This window comes from Bactrocera dorsalis, chromosome 1, assembly GCF_023373825.1.
Source record: "Bactrocera dorsalis isolate Fly_Bdor chromosome 1, ASM2337382v1, whole genome shotgun sequence".
NCBI lineage: Eukaryota > Metazoa > Arthropoda > Insecta > Diptera > Tephritidae > Bactrocera > Bactrocera dorsalis.
In genome coordinates, this window is record NC_064303.1 from 103293378 (window position 1) to 103317658 (window position 24281).

Here is a 24281-nt window from a genome sequence, read left to right on the forward strand (position 1 = left end):
ACATCAGATTGACTATGGTTGGTTGGAATAATACAGCCGGTAATTTTACAGCTTCCGTCCATTTCCATCCGTCGGATCTGCACCAAATAGTCAGATGGAAGCCCATAACTGGTGGTATAGGCTCCTCAACCTCTCTGTGAACTTTTCGGGAAACTCACCTGGGTGGTTTAAGGAATTATATTTGTATTCCACAGGCTTTCATACGCCAGTTTTGTAGTCTTGAATTGATCGCCAGATTCAATTGTCTAAACCCCTTGTCGCTTAAGTCACATCTCTAGTTAGTATATAGCGTCCTTAATCTCTTTTTCGACTGCTTTATTCTGCATTTTCGGTAGTCTATGATTCTAATACCTTAGACCTTATGCGAACTAGTGTCTTCCATGAACGAAGCCTAACTTTATATGTTGTCTCAAATCAGCAACCGGTTTGCTTATCGTATATCGCAGCACAGTTTTCGTGTTATACCAATGGTGTGACAGAGGATGTATAGATGACAGCATAGAATACCGTTAAAAAATAATAAAAAAGCTAGTGGTCCAAGGTAGCTACTTTTAATTTATTTCAGTTAACTCGTCCTATTTTGATATGGTAACCTTATACAAAACTATTTTATTGCTCACTCTTAATGTAAATTTTTATTGTGGAGAGTTTTGCATTCAATTTCTAAAGCAGTTTTGAAACAATTAGGCGACTGTGAGCGCTACACTTTTCAGCGATTACCAAACCGCGGTGGCCTTGAAATATTGCTCGAAGCTTGTTTCCTTTTTGCTACTCACTTTTTTGGCGGCACATTATCTTTGAAGAAACCATTCACATTACCCGGTGGATCATAATTGGCGACAACCCAAACCTTTTCACCACTGAAACAGAGCATTAGAAAAGTTTTAAAAATTAGGCGCCACACTTTGAAATACATGCCACACTCACGACGTCGCATAGGCCACGCCCACTTGCTTCGTGTCGCGCCATATCAGTTGTGTAAAATGTCCGGTATATGGATTGAATACTGACTTGGCGAAATCATATTTGGCGATCTCGTCATACCACATCTTCGCAGGCATATCCGGTGTCACCTGCTGGCCACTGCTGTAATAGATATTCTCACCGTACTTGCCATTCGGGCTGTGCTCCATCTTCTGTCGTTTTGCAAGGTTCTGCAGGAAGAATGAAAGAAAGTTTTTTAAACTTCATCGCATTGCATTATGGTGTACTGCGGCTAACCTGCGCCCATTTAGCGGCGACCTGCGTGAGGTTCGGATTAATGCTGAGCGGTGGTGTGCCGTGCATGGCTCGAAATTTATTGTGCGCCTCCAAGCAACCCTTCTCGAAATCGGCTTGTGATATTGTAATGGGTTTCGGCGGCGGTTGGTTGGGTGCGCCGCTCACGGAAACCTTCTTAATGATAACGGTACGCTTTACCGTAGCCATATCTTCAACGCACCGCACCAAGTAAAGCCAGTCTTGCGGCGCACACAGCTTGTGTACTCAAAGAACGCCACGTATTCACCAGAATTTTGTTTTATAAATATTTTTCAACTGAAGAATAAACAATGAAAACCTCTGACAATTCATTTTGAGTGAGCACTTTCTTTAGAAGTACTAAAATATCTAAAAATTACAAGGGTTTTACAATATTGGTGGCACTTGGCAGCAGTAGAGCTTCTATTAATGCCAGATAATTTTAAAGCGAAACATCTCAGGGGCAGCTATAAATTGTTGTTGTCTCACTCGCCCGTTGGTGGCTGGTGGCAATCAATTTGGGCTAATTTAGCTAATTAACTTCTCATTGCTACGCACACCGCTCACGACTGTGATGCCTCACTAATGCTGCGGCTCACCGCTGGTATGTGGCATTGTTGGTTTTGTTGTTGCCGTAGTAGCTGTTGTAGGCAATTTACTCATGAATCTCTTATGCGCACATTTCTGAAATCCAACCGGTAAAGAGCACTTCAGCACACTTCTACTGGCACTTAATGCCCGGCCACTTGGCCAAGTGGAATGTTTAGCTCGGGGCGGAAGCTGCCGAGAAGGTGTTAAAATTCTTGCTTTTGTTGTTAGGAAATGTTGAAGATGTTTATTTGGTCTATCTAAATAGGGTAGTAGGTGAGGGAAGAAATGCAGAGGTGTAATTTCAAAATATAAATACTTTAGTGGTGGATTTAAGGTGTAGGAGGATGACTAAGGATAGGAGCCTTGCAAATTTAAAAATTAAAACTTGAGGTGATTTTTAAAACTGAAATGCAATTGGAGTGAACCAAGACAATAGTTCGGGTATCATCCACTCCAAATCTGGTTGTAAATCGAAATTTCTTTCAAGTTCCTGTCTTGAAGCATTGATTGCTGCATACCGCTGCAGAAAAACCATTGACAAAAAATGAGATCTCTCAACACAAGCAGTCCTTTGGCTTAACGACACCATACTCAAAGCCATTATGTTCGACGAGGTCTTTGTGTGGTGGAGGGGCTTAGAAAAGATCACACTTGCAAGGAAGCTAGGGAGCGTTCGAAAGACAGCGCTCATCAACATGAGTGATGGACTAAAGTCCACTCAAAACCATGGCGTTTAATGCTATTCTGCATATAGCACCCATAGATATCGTCGGAAGATTTTGCCGCGAAAGTTACTATCGGACTGAGAGCATTCGGTGATCTTTGCACGCTGTGACTTTATACCGGATCTTTCAAATCTTGCAGCCGTCAAAGCAAACTTCAGACTATGGAATCACCAAAGTAAACCTTGGCGGCTTTTTCTCTGTCCACATACCTACAAGGGAGTCGTGGGTCGGTAGAAATCATTGGAGGAGAGCGGTAGTGGTCTTATTCAAGGATAGGCCAAAGCATTTGGCCAAGGTTGGTAGAGGGATATATTGTCAGAAACACTTTATCAAATTAAGCTTCCGACTTCCTGACTAATGCAGTGTTATTCCAGCTAAGGTTGCTGCAATTAATGTAATGGTGAATCAGCTGATCTGGCAAAGAAAGGCGCCATAGCTCTGTTGAAAATAGAATAGAACGGGATCATCCCCCTCTCCTCGTGTGCTCTACGACTAGATAGCTGGGTTCGGAGAGCTTGGTCAGCGCTGGACTACCATAGGTTAATGCGCTATCGTCAGATCATTTCCACCCATTATCGATCGTAAGAGTTATAGTGAGCTGTTGTTAGACCGTCAGAATTCTGTCGAGTTGACAGTACTGGGTCGGTTAAATTCCGGGTTCGTTTCGGTTACGTAGAACCGGCTGCCGTGTGAATGAGAAGGATCTGGTGAGTTCTTTAACCTTGGTAAGAAAAATCAATCCCTATTAATGAGAATTCTAACAAGCCTTTGCCAGCTGCAGCAGCTGTATGGAAGAAGACAAAGTGGATATCTTCCTTCTTGATTGTGGCGCTTCTGCGACATCGTCGCTTAAGCATTCGTTGGCTCACAGCTTCAGATATATCAATGAGCTGCTGGGAATAGAAATTAAGTGCTTTAGAAAATTCGAAGGCGCTGTGCTGACTTGGAAGAAATACCGAATACAAGACTTCTGTTTCTATGGCTTCACAGAGGACTGCATATATCAGTCCAAGCGCAAATTCTGGAACAGTCATCGGACCGATCCCAACTAACGCTGTCTTCTACTGGATATGGTGACAATCTCAGTCAGACAGGCGCCGAACTGACCCAGAACTTCCGAGCTGCTTTCTAGGCATAAATTGTCAAATGACATCTGAATAGCTATCCGTTGAAAAGAGCTCAGCTCAGCTCCTCTTAAAAAGTTGTGTGTGTAAAATAAGTAATTTAAAAATATTTCTTTTAAGCGCATTAAAAACTTTAAGCTCTTTTATGCAGAATCTTCTCAGGCTATTAAACCAATTAAATTGCATTTTTACTGCCCTCACACGCACACACACATATATTTATACGTGGCTATGTATATATATATATATATGTACATGTACCCAACCGTTAACTTTTGCGAACTTCCAACTTCAATTAAAACTATAATTACAATTATATATGCAGGCAGACATATATTCACTGTATGTATGTACGTATGTATTTATGCAAAGACAAAATGCCCATCAAAGTGCCAAGTTCACTCGAAAACCCCAATTCAATCTTATTTGCATATATTATTTACTCGAGGCCATGCCACTCGTGTGCGCCACGTACACAACGGACCAACGGACATACTCGTGTGCGGGTAGTGGTTTCGCTGCGTGTGTGCGCGTATAAACGCTTGTGGCGACACGGATGTCGGATCTCAACACACAAAGATTTCAGTTCTTTTTTGTGTTTTGGCTGGGTCTCTGAAACATTTCCGACTTGCTTTGCAAATGGTCTCAGCAAGTTTTCTTATGCACGTGTATGGGCTCAGTTGAGCAGCGAGTTTCGATTTTCGAAATAGGTAGTATTGGATACTACCGATTTTCTTAGCAGCAGATCTTCGAGGTATAAATTCTAATCGAGTTCGGCGTATGAACAACCTTTATACTGTGATTTCAGCTTTCTAACTTCGGTTTTTATCTTCTTTCGGTAAATTTTCGCAACACGTTTTTACAATATTATATTTGGCTAATAGAAAAGATTCGGCATGATCTTTAGTGACCTCATAAGTCGGAAACTACATAGAATTCGTCTTTTAAATGTAGTGGAAAAGTTACATATTTCGTCTTTGAAAAGAAGTCGTAGACTACGGCCCTAAAATGCAGTGTATTGTCTGAGCAAATCTTAAAAATATGAATCGACATATTCATTCACCATTTTGAATAAAACAGTCTTCGAGAGGTTTCCAGTAGTCTTACTGCCGCAACTTTGGTTAAAGGAAAAGCAACTGGGAAGTATTTTGTATCGGTTCCATACGTCCTACGAGTACGAAGTTAGATAAGACAAAGTCTATCTTGGAACCAGCTTAAACAACAACATCAGCCTCGAAATCCAACGCAGACAAACTCCTGCCAACAGCCAAACTGAGTAGGCGATTGAGAAGTGAAGTTCTCTCTCGAAGAACAAAGACCAAATTCAACAAGTCAATCATTATCTCAGTCCGACCTGATGAGTCGGCGTTACGAGTTTTTGAGAGGAAGGTTCTGTGGAAAGTGTATGGTTCCTTGCGGGGAAGAGGAAAACATCCCCTCCGTTGGATAGACCAGGTGGAGTAAGACCTGGCTACACTTGGAATCTCCGACTGACGCCAAACTGTGAAAAGGAAGGACGAGTGGCGCACTGCTGTAAACTCGGCTATAACAACGTAACCGTGTCTACGCCAATAAAGAAGAAGTCTGAACTGCGAATCACTGCTAAATTGTGGATTACATGAAAGCGAATATTTTTACGGAAAGATTTTCGGATATAACCGTACAGGCTTTACAGAAATATTAACGATTTACATAACGAAAACACTAAGAATTACTCCTACGCCTGCTTTAGGAATATTACTCTACCTACCAGCCAGCGACATTACCATGGTGAGCTATACAGTAAAATCAGCTGCAAAATTGCCGGTGTTCGGTCAAGTCGAAAAAAAACTTCGAAGCTTAGCTCAGTAAGTAGGGAGCTCATGTAAAAAATTGAGCACATACCTCCACGCTTTATTTGGAAGAGAAGGTCTCAAGTCACACTAAGAGGATGGTAGATGGTGCAGGAGCATTCGACTCGCCAGAGGAGCTTACAACATCTATACAAAACGATGAGAAATCCGCAATGGAGTGGGCGCTGAAACCCATTGCTTGGAGCTGGATCTCAAGCGACACTCCGAAATACTGCAGTGTGTTAGCGGTAGTATCAACTTTGAGATCAGAAAAGCGGCTGAGGCAGTTAACAATGCAGGAAACAATACAAAGACGATCGATCAATATCTAAGTCGTTAGCGAGACGACAATTAAAACAACAATTTCACATCGCATAACGTCAGAGAATGTCGTAGCGAGGATAATATGTGAGGGTGAAACTGGATTCAAGTCCACAAAGGAGAGCCGGGATATGAGCTGATGAGACTGCCAACAGTACCGTCCGTTTGGTAGTGAAACTAATAGAGGAATGAATCTCGGAAGTCGCTAAAAATGATCTACTATAAAATTTCCGAAGAAACGACAAATTGATCAGGGTAACATGGAATATCTTAACGACATGCAGGATCGCCAAGATCATGTGCAAGAGCCTCGAAGAAAAAGTCAAAAGCAAGACGACTATTGGCCTAATGACAGATCACAACCTACTGGCATCAAGTGTGAGACGGATGAGTATAAGTACATCTTCTTGTATCGGAGAAAGTTTAGGGGAGTAGTCATGAGATAGGCACTAGAGCAAATATTATGTTTCTCTGCAGTACTATCTAAAGGGTGATTTTTTAAGAGCTTGATAACTTTTTTTAAAAAAAAAACGCATAAAATTTGCAAAATCTCATCGGTTCTTTATTTGAAACGTTAGATTGGTTCATGACATTTACTTTTTGAAGATAATTTCATTTAAATGTTGACCGCGGCTGCGTCTTAGGTGGTCCATTCGGAAAGTCCAATTTTGGGCAACTTTTTCGAGCATTTCGGCCGGAATAGCCCGAATTTCTTCGGAAATGTTGTCTTCCAAAGCTGGAATAGTTGCTGGCTTATTTCTGTAGACTTTAGACTTGACGTAGCCCCACAAAAAATAGTCTAAACGCGTTAAATCGCATGATCTTGGTGGCCAACTTACGGGTCCATTTCTTGAGATGAATTGTTGTCCGAAGTTTTCCCTCAAAATGGCCATAGAATCGCGAGCTGTGTGGCATGTAGCGCCATCTTGTTGAAACCACATGTCAACCAAGTTCAGTTCTTCCATTTTTGGCAACAAAAAGTTTGTTAGCATCGAACGATAGCGATCGCCATTCACCGTAACGTTGCGTCCAACAGCATCTTTGAAAAAATACGGTCCAATGATTCCACCAGCGTACAAACCACACCAAACAGTGCATTTTTCGGGATGCATGGGCAGTTCTTGAACGGCTTCTGGTTGCTCTTCACCCCAAATGCGGCAATTTTGCTTATTTACGTAGCCATTCAACCAGAAATGAGCCTCATCGCTGAACAAAACACGCGCGCGAAACACATTTCGAACCGAACCCTGATTTTGGTAATAAAATTCAATGATTTGCAAGCGTTGCTCGTTAGTAAGTCTATTCATGATGAAATGTCAAAGCATACTGAGCATCTTTCTCTTTGACACCATGTCTGAAATCCCACGTGATCTGTCAAATACTAATGCATGAAAATCCTAACCTCAAAAAAATCACCCGTTAGAACTCGTCTTAGTTATCTAGGTGCTTGGCAGTACAAGGAGATACTCCAAACAGGAATCGAATTATTAGGGAGCAGTAGGTCTATGTATGGCGCGAGAGCCGGCCAGTGTAACCTCACCTAACCTAACCTAACTTACTTCAAAAGTAGTTCGCAATAACTGGAGCTCAAGGACTTGTGTTCAGTTAGGCACAAGAGTTATCTCGATGAGTGCTGAGGCTCTCCTCTTGCATTATCCGAATGCATGGTATGAAGTTCGATTTTCAAATTAATATGAATAATTCAATATTGCGCCGTCTGCAATGTAGAAAATATTTTGATGTGATTTTCTTGCGTGATCCCGTTAATTTGCTTATGCCGTGTATACATGCGTACACATGTATTTGTGTAACGGAAATTTTACAACTATTTTTATTGCCCACAAGTTTAAATTACTTTGGCAAAACAATCAGAGCTGACAGCGGCGACGAAGCCGCAGGCGAACACGCAGGGGCCGGAGTCGATGGCAACGCCGAAGCAGGCGCAGGCGCAAATGCAATAAGCGCAAGTAAGCGTAAAAGCAACAAAAGCAAACATATTCAGAAGTATATATGTAGGCATATGATTGCTGATATGTTTGTATGTATTGCAGTAAGTTTGTCGGGTATTCCGGTAGCGCAATTAAACCCCAGAAAGTAATCCCAAAATGGCAATAAATATTTGCTGCACAAACGACCGGACGGGACGCAGGCAACGCGTTGAATGGACCAACGCACGAAAAGGATGAACGAACTGTGCGCGGGCGTTACAGACACTGGGCGGCTGTGAGGGGTATGTTGGGTTGCTGCAACGGGCCGAACGCCTAATCTGCTTGCCACCGAACGCTTGTTTATTAGCATGTGCATGTATGCGTTTGTGTGTGTGTGTGCGTGTGTTTGGTTTAACTTGTGCGCAAATTGCTATTAACATAGTTTATTTGGTCATAAAATGGGCATCGACATGGCCATTGCCAGGCGAAAAGTGCACGCCGGCAGCGGGATGTGGAGCGGCAGTCATTTGGCCAGCCAGGCGAAAGGGTGAAAGTGTTGTGGGTGGCAACCAGCGTTAATGTTATTGCTATTTTTGATGAAAATGCTGATTTGATGGCCACGACAATGCCTACACTGACACACACACACACAGCCACACTTTCGAAGGAACTTCTAATTTTTATTGCAAATTGTTATCAGCCGACACATACCAATGTTTACACGCACACAAATACAAATACAACCACTTTCACACACATACATATACAAACAAACATCCACCGATACACGAAAGTTTGTATGTGTTGTTGCCACATATTCGTGCGCCTAATGTTGATATCAAATTGCCAGCAGCCAATAAGTGTCAGCTACAAAAACAACAAATAAAGAACATGAGCACAAACCATTTTGTCATGAAATTCAAAGCAACAACATCGTCATCATCATCAACATCAGCAACACCAGCAGGCTAAGTATACATCCATCAGTTGTGTTGTGCTTGGGGAGCCATTTGCATTTTAATTGCCACACGAACGTTAATTGAGAGTGGTTCGATAAGAGGCGCACTAGCAGCTAATGTGCTAGATAGACTTATCGAAATTCGTATTGGATTTCTGTACACCTACCCATGTAACGGGGTTTTCAATAGGGATGATATGATTTCTAAGTGTCCTTTCGGCTATCGAAGTAATGAAAATATTACTGTCGTTCAGGCAAGTGTTGCTGAAGACCGCAATTTGTCGATTCCAAAACATTCACTCAAGAACTGAAGGCATTGAACCAGCGCAAATAACCCCTAATAGACATATTGGTGTAGTTTTCGGTATGTTGGAATCATCGGTCCGTACTTCTTTCGAAATGAAGCTGGTGATACCGTTAATGTCAATGGAGTTCGATATAGTTCCGATCCCACGACAGTCGGCTCTGCATAATCGGAACGGAACCGGATTTTTCAGCACGTCAAGGACTGTCAACTCGGCAGAATATAGTTCGAGGATAATCAATTCTTTATGATCGCAGTTGGAAGAAATGGATCTTGACAACATCTGGTTCCAATAAGACGGGGTTACGTGCCACACAGCACGTGCAACAACCGAATATTGCGAGCAAAGTTTGGAGATTCGATTATTTCAAGTAATTGTGACTTGGAATGGCCTCCAAGAAGTTGTGATTTGACATGAGCAGACTACTTCTTGTGGAGTTATTTGAAATCCTTGGTCTTTAGTAATAAACCAGACTCTCTCCAAGCTTTAGAAGTCAGTATTGAACGTACTATTTATGATATAAGACTTGATTTTGTGGAAAAAGTACTCGAAAATTGAGTTCATCGAATTCCTTCCTGAAAAGAAGGCGTGGCGGTCATTTGTATGATGTTATATTCAGCACTTAATTGTATCGATTCTACTTTACTTTAAATAGAAGACATTGGAACCTCCTTAACAATTACTTTTGTTTTTGAAAATAAATCATAACACTGTTATTGGAAACCCCTGTTTGTAAACATGTCTACCTTCATATGCACGTGCATAGATTATTTGAGCATAATATGACTTCATTAACATAGACAGCACAATTTAATGTTGAAATATTCAGCAGGGTACATGTAACTATATCTGAGTGCCGTTAATTTCAAACTAACAAGCCGCCTACATTGAAACTGTTTTAGAAAAATCAATATTTTCGATATGAATGTGCTAGGAGCAGGTGTCCAACGATAAAATCTATATTTACTACCAAATCACTTAGTTTTAAACGAAATATTCGTAGCTCACCGATATGAAGGCAGAAACTAGATTAGGTTAGGTACATAGGCTGATATACGCGAGACCATGAATAATCCCACTTGAACTGCTAGAGTCGTTTGTCCGTTGTGATACCTAGAACACCTAAGTATGGATAGAACAGACCGTCGTAAACGAATAAAGACCCCCCTCCTGCTATATGATGCAGAGGCATGGACGATGACAACATCTCATTCGTAAAAAGTATGGCAACCAAGAAGGTTCAACCTATATCTGGCGAATCTATTTATCTACCTGAAAAGTTCCGAGCCCTAAGACCTTTATCCTCACCGCGTGAGTGTAAATGGGGCAGTGTTCAGTTAGAACGCCTATGATTGCGGCGAAGTGGTGTTTGCTAAGATCTAGCAGTTTAATGAACCTTCAACGTTCCACTCTAGGCCAGCAGCTTTTCGTAACCCCACAAGTGTTGGTTATGGACCAACGCTTCCTATAAGGGAAGTAATAAAAGATGAAAACAAATCTATTCTGCTATACAACTTTAGATAAGAGCAGAATGGAACGACGCTAGAATGATCACAGTGGAAGGATAATAGCAGAATGCCGACCTGCTTTGGGCATTAGTGATGAATAAACTATTAAGAAACTTATGATAGATGGCAAAGCGTCTAAAGCAGTGGCATATGCAGACGACATTGTCATCTTAATAACGGGTATATACAGCTACTATTTCAGTAGAATTATAATCACTACTTTGAATACAGTCCAGTCCGGAATTGGGCTTAGTAAGTGGGTCTTGGATTTAATACGGAGAAAACTGCTTGTGATCACAACTCTCTGCTAAGGACCGCACCCAATGCCCCGGAATAGTCTTGGACAGCAAACTGCTGTGGAAACACAATGAAGAAAAAACAGTAAGAAAGGCTAGGAATGCTTAATATACCTTTAGGCATATAGAATACATTAAATATTTTTACGGATGGCTTGAAAATGGATGGCAGACTTCTGCAGAATATTTCATGCAGATGTCTTTGCTTTTGGGACAGCCGTGGTGCTAGCCTATTGCATCAACAGGCAACTCCACAGTTAACATCCAAGCAGCAGTCAAGACAGTAACCTCTCATATAGACGAGAAGTGTCTTGGGAAGCAGTGCTGCCCTGGTGCCTGGAAAGTGTCGACAAGAATCAGCGTTTTCACTTCATCGAAGGATCACTTCATCTCATGAACTTCTTCTTAATTGGCGTAGACACCGCTTACGCGATTATAGCCGAAGTTTTCATTGGGTGTTTTTTTACGTGGCGGGTCCCAAACCTAGCGCACAACCCTATGTAGGGGATGTTTCGCCTTCTCACTTTAGCTCGCCTTAAAACGGATGTTCTTAGGCTACCCAGAGGATACTTGGCCATAGACCGAAAGTCGTGAGCTGCTTGAGCCATATGTAAAGAATTGTTTCTGACCACTTCAAAGTGAATGGCGCTCAGAGAACTTTTTGTTGTCCTTAACGCTCCACAGATGCCGATGAGGGCTGCTCTTTGAACACGCTGCAGCTGCTTAGGTTAGGGTTTTCCCAGCGACCTTCACAAAATAACGACCTTTATAAAACATTATTGGCTTAACTAAGGTTTCATGGAGCAATAAATTTGATGAGTGTCTCTCAAACAAACATCTACTTTTTGTATCCACTTTATTTAAGAGCTTCTAAACGATCTTCTGTGCCATGATATTTTCGACAAGTAGCTTTCCAGGATAATACAATACCATAGTACAACTATTTTAGGTAGAATATTTTAACTTTTATAATATTTATAATAAATAATATGCGGATAATAAATATACAAATATTTTACAGTATATGAAGAAAAATTTACAATATTTCCAAGACACTAAAGCAGTTTCAGCTTATTGCCGGCAAAACATTATTCCAAAATTGACCATCATAATTTCCTGGTGGGTCATAATTGGCGACAACATAAATACGATCACCGCTATAAAAATAATTAGAAAATATTTGTTAGGTGTTTTGTAATAGTAATAGCGTTCTTACCTTCTCGCCATTGCCACACCCAGACGTTTGCTGCCCTTCCATATCACTTGTGTAAAATGTCCCGTGTTTAGGCTGAAAGCAGCGCCGGATCCAAATTTATAATCGCGCACCTCAGCGTACCAACTGGTCACCGCATCACGACCGCGTAAATTTGGACGACCCACTGACATGTAGATATTTTCGCCATAACGATTATTTGTGCGATGTTGTAAAATATTGCGACGAGCCAAAGTCTTAGAAAAATTTGAAGATTAATGAAAATCAAAATTTATTCAAAAGTAAAACACTTTTATTTTAAAGGAGCGTAGCTCCTTTCAATCCAATCCTGATTTCAGGATTGTGTATGAATTTAGTTTTGACAGCTGATTTGACAGCTATGCCTTTAGGAAAATTTATATCTTATAAAATTGAACACCTTACAATTTTTACATAATGCAGGCAATACTTACTTCTGCCCACTCCTTGGCATAATTGCAAAGTCCGCGATCTAGTGCTAATGGTGGACTGCCATGCTTGAGGCGAAATTGGTTGTGCGCTTGCAGACAATCTCTCTCGAATTCGTTGAAGTTCATTGTTGGGAGCTGAAGTTTGATTACTAAAAATTGTTAATATCTTTTTATTTTTATAATAAGTGAATCACTGTCATCAGTTATAGGTATAGGTAGGTATTTATAGATAGGATAGATAAAAAAGTTAAGATAAATATAGCATAAGCCTATGTGACATGCTTTTCAATGCCGACTAGTCGGTAGACTTTGATAATTATGAAATATTTTAGACAGTGATTTATATGAAAAAATAAACATTATGTGTAAATAGCTAGTAACACCGATTTTAAATCCAGTACTGAGAAATCGTTACGAACTTATTATAATTTATTTTAATTGAGGCGTTTAATTTTCATATTTTAGAGAATATCGAAGCCTTGTCGTTGGAGTTATGAACGTGAACGTGACTCACTGCATACAAGAAAGTGGGTGCAGCTAATATATTGATTGTCTTTAAATTTAAAAAAATTTGGTAGGTTGCTCGACATTACTCGAAGCAATTAAGGTGTTAATTGACTCAATTAAAAAAATTTTATTTATAAAAAATTAAAGATGAAAAATGAATATTAAATTGAATATACACAATGCTCACACAACTTAATTAGTCGAAGTAATTAAGCTGTTAATTGATTCAATTAATAAAGTTAATAATTCTAAAAATTTAAAAATAAAAAAAAATAATGAAATTAAACAAACAAAATAATTTGCGCACAACTTAATTAGTTAAAGTAATCAAGATGTTAATTGACTCAATTAATAAAATGAATACTTAAAATTTTAAAGAGAAAAAACATTGAAATAAAAAGACCAAATTTATATAATTGCTATACAACTCTATTAGTCAAAGCAACTAAGCTGTTAATTGACTCAATTAATAAAAATTATTTAATTAAAATTAAAATGGAAAATATGAAAATAAATGAAATGTATACAATTCTCACACAACTCAATTAACCAAGAAATTAAGTTGTTAATAATTGGGTCAATTAATAACTTAAGAAATTTAAAAGCAAAAAAGTTAAATAAAGTTATATATTTAATTTACACACAGCTCAATTAAGCGAAACAATTAAGCTGTTAATTAACTCAATTAATAAAAGAAATTTAAGAAAAAAAAATTAATATTTATAACTGCCACACATCTCAGTTAGTCGAATTAATTAACATGTTAATTGCCTCAATTATTAAAATAAATACGTAACTTTAAAAGTTAGAAAAATTCAAATAAAAACATGAAATATATATAATTTTTTTCGCAACTCAATTAGCTGACACAATTAAGGTGGTAATTGACTCCATTAGTAAAATTAATTACTTAAAATTTTAAAAAGAAAAAAATTTAAATTAAAAACAATAAAAAATAAATAATAGTTGCATAACTTAATTATCCCAAGCAATTAAGATTTTAATTGACTCAATTAATAAAATTAGTTATTAAAAAGCAAAGTCAAAATTACAAAAAATATATTTATATTATATATGTACATATACTTAAGTGTATATAACAACTAAAATATATTAAGGCTTCAAATATATAAGATATCTTCGTTATTTGGTTTGCACATGTAATGAGGCATTAATGTTTGGTAGATAACCAACTCAAAGAGTATTTACTCAATTAATCACAACTTTTTCTACCTGCTACGTGTTTATATTGTTTATTTATTTACATAGATAAGGGCTTTTAATTATCGTTGTTTTATGTTTACTTTTGTATATAAATGACGGTTCATTATTTTCATTCACCAAAACCGACAGCGAGATTATAAATCAGGTGAATAACCTTAAAATTCAATTTCATAATGTCTTCGCATGAATCACAAGATAGTGAATGAAATTTGTGTATCCAATTGAATGATTAATTTACTATATTTAAATTAGAAACTAAGCAATTATAAATCAACGATGCGCTTTTATTACGGCAAGCATTATATTTTAGACTAATTGTGTCCACATTTAATGAGAGGTAACTCTTTTAAGGTAAATTCGTATTACATTATACACTTTCAGACTGTAATCTAGGGACTCATATACAAATATCTGCTGAGAATGATCTTTAGTGAGAAGACATGTCATAGAAGAGTAAACATTTGGCACAAGATGTAGAAACTGAAATTGTATTTTTACCTGAAGTAATATTGTTGTTGCAACAGCTATGATGCTAGATGCTAGCATTGTCGAATAGTAATTTTAGTGTTCCTAGAGGTTCATATTTCGTGAGGATTTCTACTACTTTAATAATATTTCGAAGCGATGCCACTTTAGCACTGATTCTTTGGCATAACTTTAGAGAAGTTAAATTTCGAAAAATTATAATCGAAGTTTTCATTTTCGAACAATGTTATGCGCGGTAAATAAGGGTGCAGAAAGTGAGTAGAGATATTCTATGTAAAGAAACTCGAGAACCTCTTCAGAATTCGAATTTATCGAATTTCATTACGCCTTCTTAAACTGACTCTATTACATGAGGTTGGATTAGGATCAGATACCTGTCCCAAGAGAGGTTCACATTTGATTAGGTTATGATCAGTGCTTTGTGTGGGCGGAAAATGAATACTAGAAATTAAATCTTAAGTTTTGAAAAAGACTCTAGATACAACAGATTTGCTTAAGCGTAGATTTATACTTTCACTGTTTCCAAGCAGCTTCTGGGAACATGTATGATTTATAATCTTACCGTCTTATGGTATATGAGATATACCTCTATAAAGTTAATTGGCTATTGTTTTTGCATTAAAATACTTCTCTTGCTGTTAATTCTAATTCAAATTGTTAACATACCTAATTCTCCTTTGTTATTCAGCTGAAAATCACTGAAAATATTCTCTCGCACAATAATATAATTCTCAAATTCTATTTATTAACTGAGTACATACTATTTGTAAATAAATGCCTCAAATTGTATTGCAAAACAAATAACCTTTGACCCGACTCGTCCAAAAGCACTTAATTAAGCGCGAAGAGTTTCCTTCACCGTCCGCCTCGTCGCTTTCGTTTCAAAACACAGTCAATTATGATTCGCGATTCACTCAATTAATTTCGAAGACTTGAATTTTGATTTTTGTGCGACGCGTGTAAACTATTCACAAACAATGCCCATTATGAACTGGAGCGTTGAAGCATATACAGATTAATATTATTACTATTCTTACCTCTGCAATTTTGCCACTTTGTTTTGACACACCCACCGGCGCATGCTGCCACAGCTGAAAAGCGCGACACTGATAAGAAGATATCACTTAAAGTAATTTAAATCAGTCAAAGTAAATACATATTTATGTGTGTAATCGCAGTAAGTTCAATGTATTTTCACATTATCGAAAGGCCGAGGCTGAAATTAATTTGCTTGGGTGCGGCAAGTTATGACGAATTTCCATACGCTGAGTCAGTTAAGCGGAAAATACGAAAAATTTCATGCCGACACACAAATCAAAAGTAAAATAGTAAAATAATAAAATAATAAAATAGTACACGCAGTCAGGCACGAATGTCAGTTGTTCTACGGTCGAGTCATCCACGTCAAATCAAAAGAGGCACGAACTAATGAAGAAAATGTTAGCGTATTGGTTTATAGTCTACTTATGAAGAAATTAATGTACTTTGCGTATGAGGAATTTACATTTTCTATACCCAGAATGAAACGGTGGAGTCTTTCTATAAGGTGATCCGTTTCGAAGTTCCATACTTTTAAAGAAAAAACGCAGTAACTTCAAATTGAATGGGAAATATTTTTGAAAACAGATTCTTTCTTCAGTTTCGTACATAAAATAGTCTGTTAACGATCGCCATAGACGATCTTAGCGACATTATTTTTGAAGAAAGACAAACCGATGATTCCAACGGCCCACAAAACACACCACACCGTTGTTTTTTCTGGATGAAATGACAGTTTTTGAATCTCTTCAGGTTGCTCTTCGTCCCAAATACGGCAATTTTTTTTTTTTCATACCTATTGAGCCAGAAATGGACCTCATCATTGAACAAATTTTTTTTTTTTTTTTCAATATCTTTTTATTTATTGAATCTGCTTTTTGTTTTGAACAAAATTTGGCTCGAAAACGTCGGATCTTCTTGAAACTTTTGAGAACTTATAGAGCGAAACGATGTCGCTTGTAAATGTCGAGCAGCTACGATTCTTGCACAAGCTGAAACTTGTATGCTTTCATTGTAAGATCTCGACGTGAAATGTGCCAAGTTTTTCCATATGTCAGTGGGAGATTGCACGTGGATATCAGACTGCAGGCGGCCGCATATAGGTTATTATTATGCCCATTATGCTCAATTGTCAATTAGTCGGGAAAATTCCAAAAAAAAAAAAATACGAAAGATCGTCCGATAGTAACCATTAGGGTGTTTCCAGATAAGCTGAATCAAAAATAAGTTGTTCTCGCACGAGGCAGTTCCAAGCATATGGATGCCGGATTTTTTAGAGAAACTGTACATGTGGGAATCATACCAATAGAACAACGCAGAACGATGAATTCTAAGTGATTCCCAACCATTTGTTTTTCAGTTGTCTGTCAAGAAATCAGAAAAGCCAGCCACCGAACACAGATTACTTTTGACCACAACAATGAGAGCTCTCACACATTAACCGAAACAGCTGCATTTTTGTGCACTCAAAACATCCATCTGATGGGTTATCCACCGTATAATCCTGACTTGCCACTGAATGACTTCTTTTTATTCCCGTACGCAAAAACTGAACTTAGAGGCCACCGTTTTTCGACGCCTGAAGAGGTGATTGATGCGTTCTGAACGCATATTTTGGAGCTACCTCAGTCAGAGTGACAAAAGTGTTTCGACAATTGGTTCAAACGCTTGCAAAAGTGTATAGATCTTATGAAGAATGCTTTAAAAATCATCAAGGCGATTTTCGACGATTAATTTTTCTTTTTATTCTCTAATTTCGCTATATAAAAGACAATTCTGGTATATTGTTCTTCACTTTAAATCACGTGCTCATTTGCTAATATTTTCCTTCTACATGCTACTTCAGTGATCTCTTTTAAACTGTATAGTTTTTATAATATAAATATTAGGCTAAAATATTTGGCATATCTACTCTTGAGTATTTTGAATCAAGTGTTCAAACATTTTTCTACCGAATTTTTATTAATAGCTTCTGAAAAGAATGATCTCTCTTGCTGAGAAGGATGATCTCTGTATTTTATGGTTTTATGATTCAAACCCCTCGCTTTTTCTGAATATTACCTGGTAAAACCAGGTTTCTAGTTTCTTGAGTATGTAGCTAAATTGGGGTTTCGAGCCTGCGTCGAACTGGAAGTCAAAATATTGTGAGGTTTTTTGAAGTATGCTCAAAGCTTGCCATATTATTAGGGAAACTGAAAAAACCTTAAAATTTTAATTTCTAATCCCTGCATTTTTCAACAATAATTTTTATTTACACTTTCACAGTATTTTTCCAATTTATTTGTTAATCCCTCGCAATCAACTTCCTGTCATATCTATACATTTATTAAACATTGCTCATATTCATTTGGGTTACATAGAATGTTTGAGTAGACTCTAACTAAAATCAAATATTTATTCACGTAAGCGCCTTTGAATACATGCAAACATATACAAATATACATACTTTGTATATACATATGTAAACTTTTGTTTGTATTATTTGTTCCGTGAATGGTGCTAAGCCTTTCAGTGTGTGTTTGTGAATTTTCAGTTTTGCGGAGCTTTGCTTAATCCGTTGTTAATTCCCAGTTAATATTCTTTGGCATAAACACTTAACAAAAGCTTAATTCCCGTATGGATGTGTGAGTAAATAAGTGTTTATGGCTGGAGCGAGGCGTATAACGGTAAATTGATTGTATATAGGCATGTAACCTTGTAATCCTACATCTATAAAGAAAAATAAAGTTTTATGTGAAGAGCAAGAAATGTATATGCATGTATATGTTGTATATTATAAGCAAGCTTAAACATTTTTAGTAAATCTGCTTTGTTTGCACCCTGTGTTTTAAACCTTTACTTTAATTGTTAGCCTACTTTTAGGCTTGTGGCTTTAATCTGATTGGTCTTAAGCATTAACCAATAAGCAGCGCTTTTACAGCTGAGCTGCGATCGTGTAGCTAACAGCAGAAACGAAGTGAAATACAAAGCGAACTTAATTTGATTAGCAAATGGCTCGTTAATAAATTTATATAGAAATATAAATAAATTTAAATTTTGAAATCAAAATATTTTGATAAATATAATTTTTGAAGTCTGCTGGAATATTGTGTATAATTCTTAAACTTCTTTCGTGAAAATAATTTATGCTTAATAAATTAGTTAGGGTGGCAACATCTGACAATCAGATATTTTATAGAAATTCTACTGAAAATTTTCAAAAAAAAAATGTTAACGCTATTTGGCTTTATGAACTATGTTATGTAATACTAGAAAAGGTTGCCACCTGCTTAAAAAATATTTGTAAGTCTGAAAATAGAAAAAACTCAATAAATTAAAGAAAAAAAGCTTTAAGTGAAATATTTTTCAGGAAAGGGTTTTGGTGGTTGCCACCTATTTTTTAAATTACGTAAATTCAGAAATGAAAAGGAATTTCATTAAACTAAAGAGAGAGAGGTTTTGGTCAGAAAATTTTTTTAAAGAAAGAGTTGCCACCTGTTAAAGAATATTAAGCATGTGACGCCATAGTTTTTATTCGAAGAAAAACGAAACTTTAGCTTGAATAGTAAAATTATTTTTGAGAAGAGTTGCCACTCACACAGACCCCAATAAAAAGGGAGAAAGTATGTACTTAGCAAATTTAATCAAAAAAGGGTTGCCACCTTTTAAAGTATGCTTAGCTCAATTAACCTCATACTAAATTTTCACTAAAAATATGGCAGCACTATTGAATATATACTTTATTTTATATAAGTGGCAACCCCCTCTATCTATTTCTGAGAGAATAACTTAATTTATAGTCAGACCTTCCCATATTGGTTCATATTATTTATATTTTTCAGCAAAATGTGGCAACACTATTGAAAAGAAACTTTCTTTTATGTAAGTTGCAACTCCCCATAACTATTTCTGAGATAAAATTTGGTTTTACAGTCAGACCTTGGTAAATTATTTCAATGTATTTATTTTTTCACCAAAAATATGGCAACGAACTCAATATCTACTTTCTTAAAAAACTGCTTTCTCAAACGTCAAAAGAATAACTAAAAACTATGGTTTATTTTAACATTTATTCGAATTTGAAAAAAAATATTGACATAAAAAATATCTAAATAAAATTATATTCTACAAAAAATATAAAAAAGTGGCAAGCTTTGGAACAAGTATCACATTTCGCAGTCCTTACTCTCACCCTCAACCATAAACTCGGCTTCACGCCTCTTCATTCTGCCAGTTGCGACCCAAAGCAAACGGCGCGCCCGTGCCCGTCTTCACATAGAAAATACCGCTTTTCAGCTGGGCAGGCTCACCGCCCATTCGATAGAGATCCGCCGGGGACATCTCTTCATTGCACTGCCATTCCGGTTCGCGCCGCTCACAGCGTGTACCCCAGAAACCCACATCGGTTGTGATGGACTCAGCAAACATTTTGTAGGCGCGTATGTGTGAGCAACCCACATAGTAGCAGCGACTTTGGTAGAGACCATAATTCGGATAGAACGTTGCGTTGCCGGTGGGTTCGAGGAAACCCAAGTTGCCGCTGGTCTGTATCGACTCGACATATCTGGCATCTGTGGGATCTATACGAAACTCAGCGCTACGATGACGGAACTTAGGGCCCGCGGGATCCAAGGCAAAGATGGTGTTGTAGCGCGCGGGTTGAATGAGTTTGCCAGCAGCGCCGGCAATTTGTGCACCCAACGAGTGACCGATCAGGTACATGTCATCGTAATCTGCACCAACTGTGCGCTGCAAGTGCTGCGTGAAACGTGCGACTTGTGCGCCGAAGCCCTCAATCATTTTGACCACCGCGAAGTAATTGACATTTGTGGCGCTGGCGCTCCAATCAACGATAATCACATTGTAATCGCCGCGCTTCAGATAGGCATTCTTGACGTCGCGATTGAAGGAGCCACGCGACTGACTCATCCAGCCGTGTATGATGATGCTGTTGGTGGGGAGATAAAAGTAAAAACCGGTTATTTATTAGTTGAATGGGCGCGCCTTCTTTTAATTGTTTGCATTCTATTTTCGTCTGTATACTAACCGTGTTGGTTGCCTGGGATTGAAGCCGGCGCGCAATAATTCTGCACGCTTATCGCTGATGCGCAGTTCACGCCCACATTCGGGGAAGTCCTGTTTGAAGAGGTAGAAATTCATATTCATGCGCGACATGCCGAAGGGATTCAAATGACTCATAAACTTCTTTAAAAATGACAAATCAAAGTATTTTTTGAAACCGCGTGGCTCGCGCAAATCGTTATCACATCTATGCCACACACAGAACTTGTCGTCTTCGCTTTCATCCTCCAATTCTTCATCCATATTGAAGTTTCGTTCCATATTGCGATGATGGTAGGCCTCCACTTCGAGATTCGTGAGCACATTGGCAGCGATATCGTCTACGACTTTCACTTCGCGCATGGGCGCCAGAATCGCAGCGAATGCTGTGGGTTAACAAAAGTTGTGGTTATATACAGGGTATAGTTTAGTTATGTGGAAAATTGTTATCAATTACATTTACAAAAAACATATACATATATGTATGCAAATATGTACATGTATGCATAGTTCACGATTTTACCTGACTAACCTAACCTATGTGATAGCTGAATTTCCATTTTTTCTAATTTTAGTTTTTAGTGTTCTATTTAGGAAACTCTAATCTAAATTTTCGAATTCTTAGACAGAATTTCGATTTTGTAAAAAATTTGTAAAATCATTTTGTAAAAAAAAATTGAAATTCGAGTTTTCACTTTTAGTTGAAAATAACGTAATTTCGAATATTAGAAAATCGAATTTCGAGTTTTCACTTTTAGTTCATAGTAACGAAATTTCGAATATTACTCATCAATCGAATTTTCGAAAGTGGAATTATAATTATAAATTTAAAATTATAGCTTTTCAAACTTTTCCTTGTAATTGTCGAATTTTAAGTATTAATTCCAATTTTATTTTTTAATGAGTTCCAATTTTTGTATTTCGATTTTTATATTTTCCTTTTTAACTTCGAAAATTTTTCTTGAATTTTTAGTTTCGAATTATTCGAATTTCAATTCTTTTATTTCGAATTTTATATTCTGCCATTCTTCAAGTTTCGCATTTTAATTTTAAACTGCATTACTGAATTTCGAATTTTATTTTCTAGTTTCGAATTTTTGGTTTTCATTTAAAATACTTAATTTGAAAATTCGTGTTGAAATATTTTTGCAATGCAATTTTGGAAATCTTTTTTTTATTTTTATTTTTAATTTTAATTTAATATTAATTTTTATTTTTTATTTTCCATTTTGAAATTTCGAACTTTTAATTTGGAAATTTTGGCCTACATTTAAAATACCTGACTTAAATTTGTTTGTGATTCGTTTAGGTTTCGAAACCTTTTTTCTGAATTTTAAAACTCTTCTCCGTTTCGATTTTTGAAATCATTATTTTTTCGAATCTTGCTTTTGGAATTTCGAAATATAAATTTTCATTTCTAATTTCGAATTTTTTTGTATTTACCTAAAGTACTGGATTTCAGAATTTGTGTCTAAATAATTTTAATTTTTTTTTTATTTTAAACTTGTTTTTGTAATATCGAAATTTTCATTTCTGATTTCTTTTTCGGTTTTCATCTAAAATACCTAATTTGAAAATTCGTGCTGAAAAAGTTTAGCAATGATAATTGCTCTTCTTTAAACTTAATTTCTGAATTTTTGTATTCTGAATTTTAAAACTTTTTTTTCTAATTTCGAATTTTTTTGTATTTACCTAAAGTACTGGATTTCAGAATTTGTATTGATGAATTTTTGAATGTGCATGCTATTTGGATTTTCGAAATCATTTTTAATTTCGAATTTTTTAAACTTGTTTTTGGAATTTCGAAAATTTCCTTTCTAATTTCGAATTTTTGGTTTTCATCTAAAATACTTTTTTTAATTGGTGCTGAAACAGTTTAGCGACCCATTTTGATTTTCGAAATCTCTTTTTAATTTCAAAATTTAATTTTTTAATTCCAAATTTTTATTTTAAACTTAATTTTGGAATTTCGAATTACCAATTTCAATTTCGAACCTTTTGGTTTTGATTTAAAACTACTTTTATATATTTGATTTGGAATTTTATTTTGAAATATTTTTGCGTTTCATTTTGTAATTCCAGTTTTTAGTCCACAACAGTTTAAATTTTATTTATTACTGCTATTTCCACAAAAATTCAATTAAATGTTACCTTGAAGCAGCAATTCATCTTAATGAAGTCATTCACTTACCGCAATTACTGCTGATTAACACTACCACAGCCAAAAGCAACAAAAGTAAATCCGCAGCTTTGTGACTAGCAGACATTTTCGCAAAAAACAAAAACAAAAAAATGTGGTAAATTTTAATTTAAAAAATCTAATTCGTTGCTCCGAACTGCTCACTCAGCCAGCAGATAACTCAACAGTTCCACAAACTGCTAGTTCACAGTTAATTTAGTGTTGTCTTTAAATCCGTGAGACCACGTCAGTGCAAATGCCGTGTATTAATTTTATTTAATTTTTTCCGATTTTAATTTATTTTATAATATTTTATTCAACAGCTACAATCGTGCCACAAGCGCGCTGTGTGTTGATGCAACTTGTTTGCGCGAGCAATTCAATCGTAAAGCGCTGCAAAAACAATCACAATCGCAATCACAACAATAACAATAATAACAATAACGCGGATATGATTTTGCAGTGGCAAAGCGCCAATGGCCAACAACAATAATTATTCTGCACGGCTTTGTGCCCGCCGATATCGCGCGCTCAACGTTTGTTCTGCCCGGTTGCCGGTTGATGCTTGATCACAGCAGCAGCTGCTATTGAACTCTGTTGGCCGGCATCATGGGCGCGGCACTTTTATACAACCTGCCGTTCGGCGCGTGCGACTAGAGGACGAGCGCTTCACTGCATGTGAATGCTGTGTGTGCGTTTGATGAGTGCATGTGTGTTAGTGTGGCGTTGTTTTTATTGTATCGTGAATTTTTTATTGTTTTTGTTGTTTTGTAACTGCGATTTGTTCGCGCTCGCCAATTGCACAAGTTCAAAACTGTCCGGGTATTATCGCGTGCTGCGTCCTGTGGGTCGCGGGTGGCGGGTGGCGACTACGGACAATGCAGCGCTTGGTGGAGCGGCGTGGAGTACAGATTAAAGCTTTTCAATTAGTAGGGAATTCCGCTATCATTGGTGTTTACTGTGAAAATGCAAGCGCTCCTACATATGCATGAGTCTGTGTGTGTGAGTGTGTGTGTCTATAGGCACACGAGCCCATAAATGTGATTACATAAGTTATGCAAGCGTAATGCTTGTGGCTTTCGCATGTCAACACGGTGTATGCGCTAGCTCTGATACAAATATGCACTTACGGTATACTTTTCGACTATTTCCAGTCATATTCAGATTGTACCATACATTGGTGAAGGGTATACAAATACTTCTCCGACAGGTGGCGCTGTCGTCGAATTTTCCCTGAATCGCATTTATATTCCAGCTTCACTTGCTTTTATATAGAATAATCCTCGTAAATTCTTCTCTGCGCTCTCTCCTTCGATTT

The 24281-nt window shown here is 37.1% G+C and overlaps 2 protein-coding genes across 2 annotated transcripts; both read right to left on the minus strand.

Moving 5' to 3' along the window:
- Positions 1-597: 597 nt before the first annotated feature.
- Positions 598-15994, minus strand: LOC105231263 (uncharacterized). The gene is made up of 7 exons (XM_049454544.1): positions 15512-15994; positions 12493-12638; positions 12044-12276; positions 11906-11984; positions 1222-1485; positions 928-1154; positions 598-860 (listed from the first exon to the last, which is right to left on the minus strand). Exons 2-7 carry the CDS (start codon positions 12613-12615, stop codon positions 773-775), a joined length of 1014 nt encoding a protein of 337 aa, XP_049310501.1. The 5' UTR covers positions 12616-12638; positions 15512-15994; the 3' UTR covers positions 598-772.
- A 3840-nt stretch (positions 15995-19834) lies between these two features.
- On the minus strand, positions 19835-23575 carry LOC105231225 (phospholipase A1). Its single transcript, XM_011212403.4, has 3 exons — positions 22976-23575; positions 20771-21170; positions 19835-20671 (listed from the first exon to the last, which is right to left on the minus strand). The coding sequence occupies exons 1-3, from the start codon at positions 23049-23051 to the stop codon at positions 19936-19938; spliced, it is 1212 nt and encodes a 403-aa protein (XP_011210705.2). The 5' UTR covers positions 23052-23575; the 3' UTR covers positions 19835-19935.
- Between the last annotated feature and the right edge of the window lie 706 nt (positions 23576-24281).

Coding starts and splice junctions, on each gene's coding strand:
- LOC105231263 (XM_049454544.1), bottom strand. CDS start 12,615: ATGAACTTCAACGAATTCGAGAGAGATTGTCTGCAAGCGCACAACCAA. Junction 12,277..12,492: donor ATGCCAAGGAGTGGGCAGAA/GTAAGTATTGCC, acceptor AATTTTTCTAAG/ACTTTGGCTCGTCGCAATAT. Junction 1,155..1,221: donor TCGCCGCTAAATGGGCGCAG/GTTAGCCGCAGT, acceptor TTCTTCCTGCAG/AACCTTGCAAAACGACAGAA.
- LOC105231225 (XM_011212403.4), bottom strand. CDS start 23,051: ATGTCTGCTAGTCACAAAGCTGCGGATTTACTTTTGTTGCTTTTGGCT. Junction 21,171..22,975: donor GTTAATCAGCAGTAATTGCG/GTAAGTGAATGA, acceptor GTTAACCCACAG/CATTCGCTGCGATTCTGGCG. Junction 20,672..20,770: donor AATCCCAGGCAACCAACACG/GTTAGTATACAG, acceptor CCCCACCAACAG/CATCATCATACACGGCTGGA.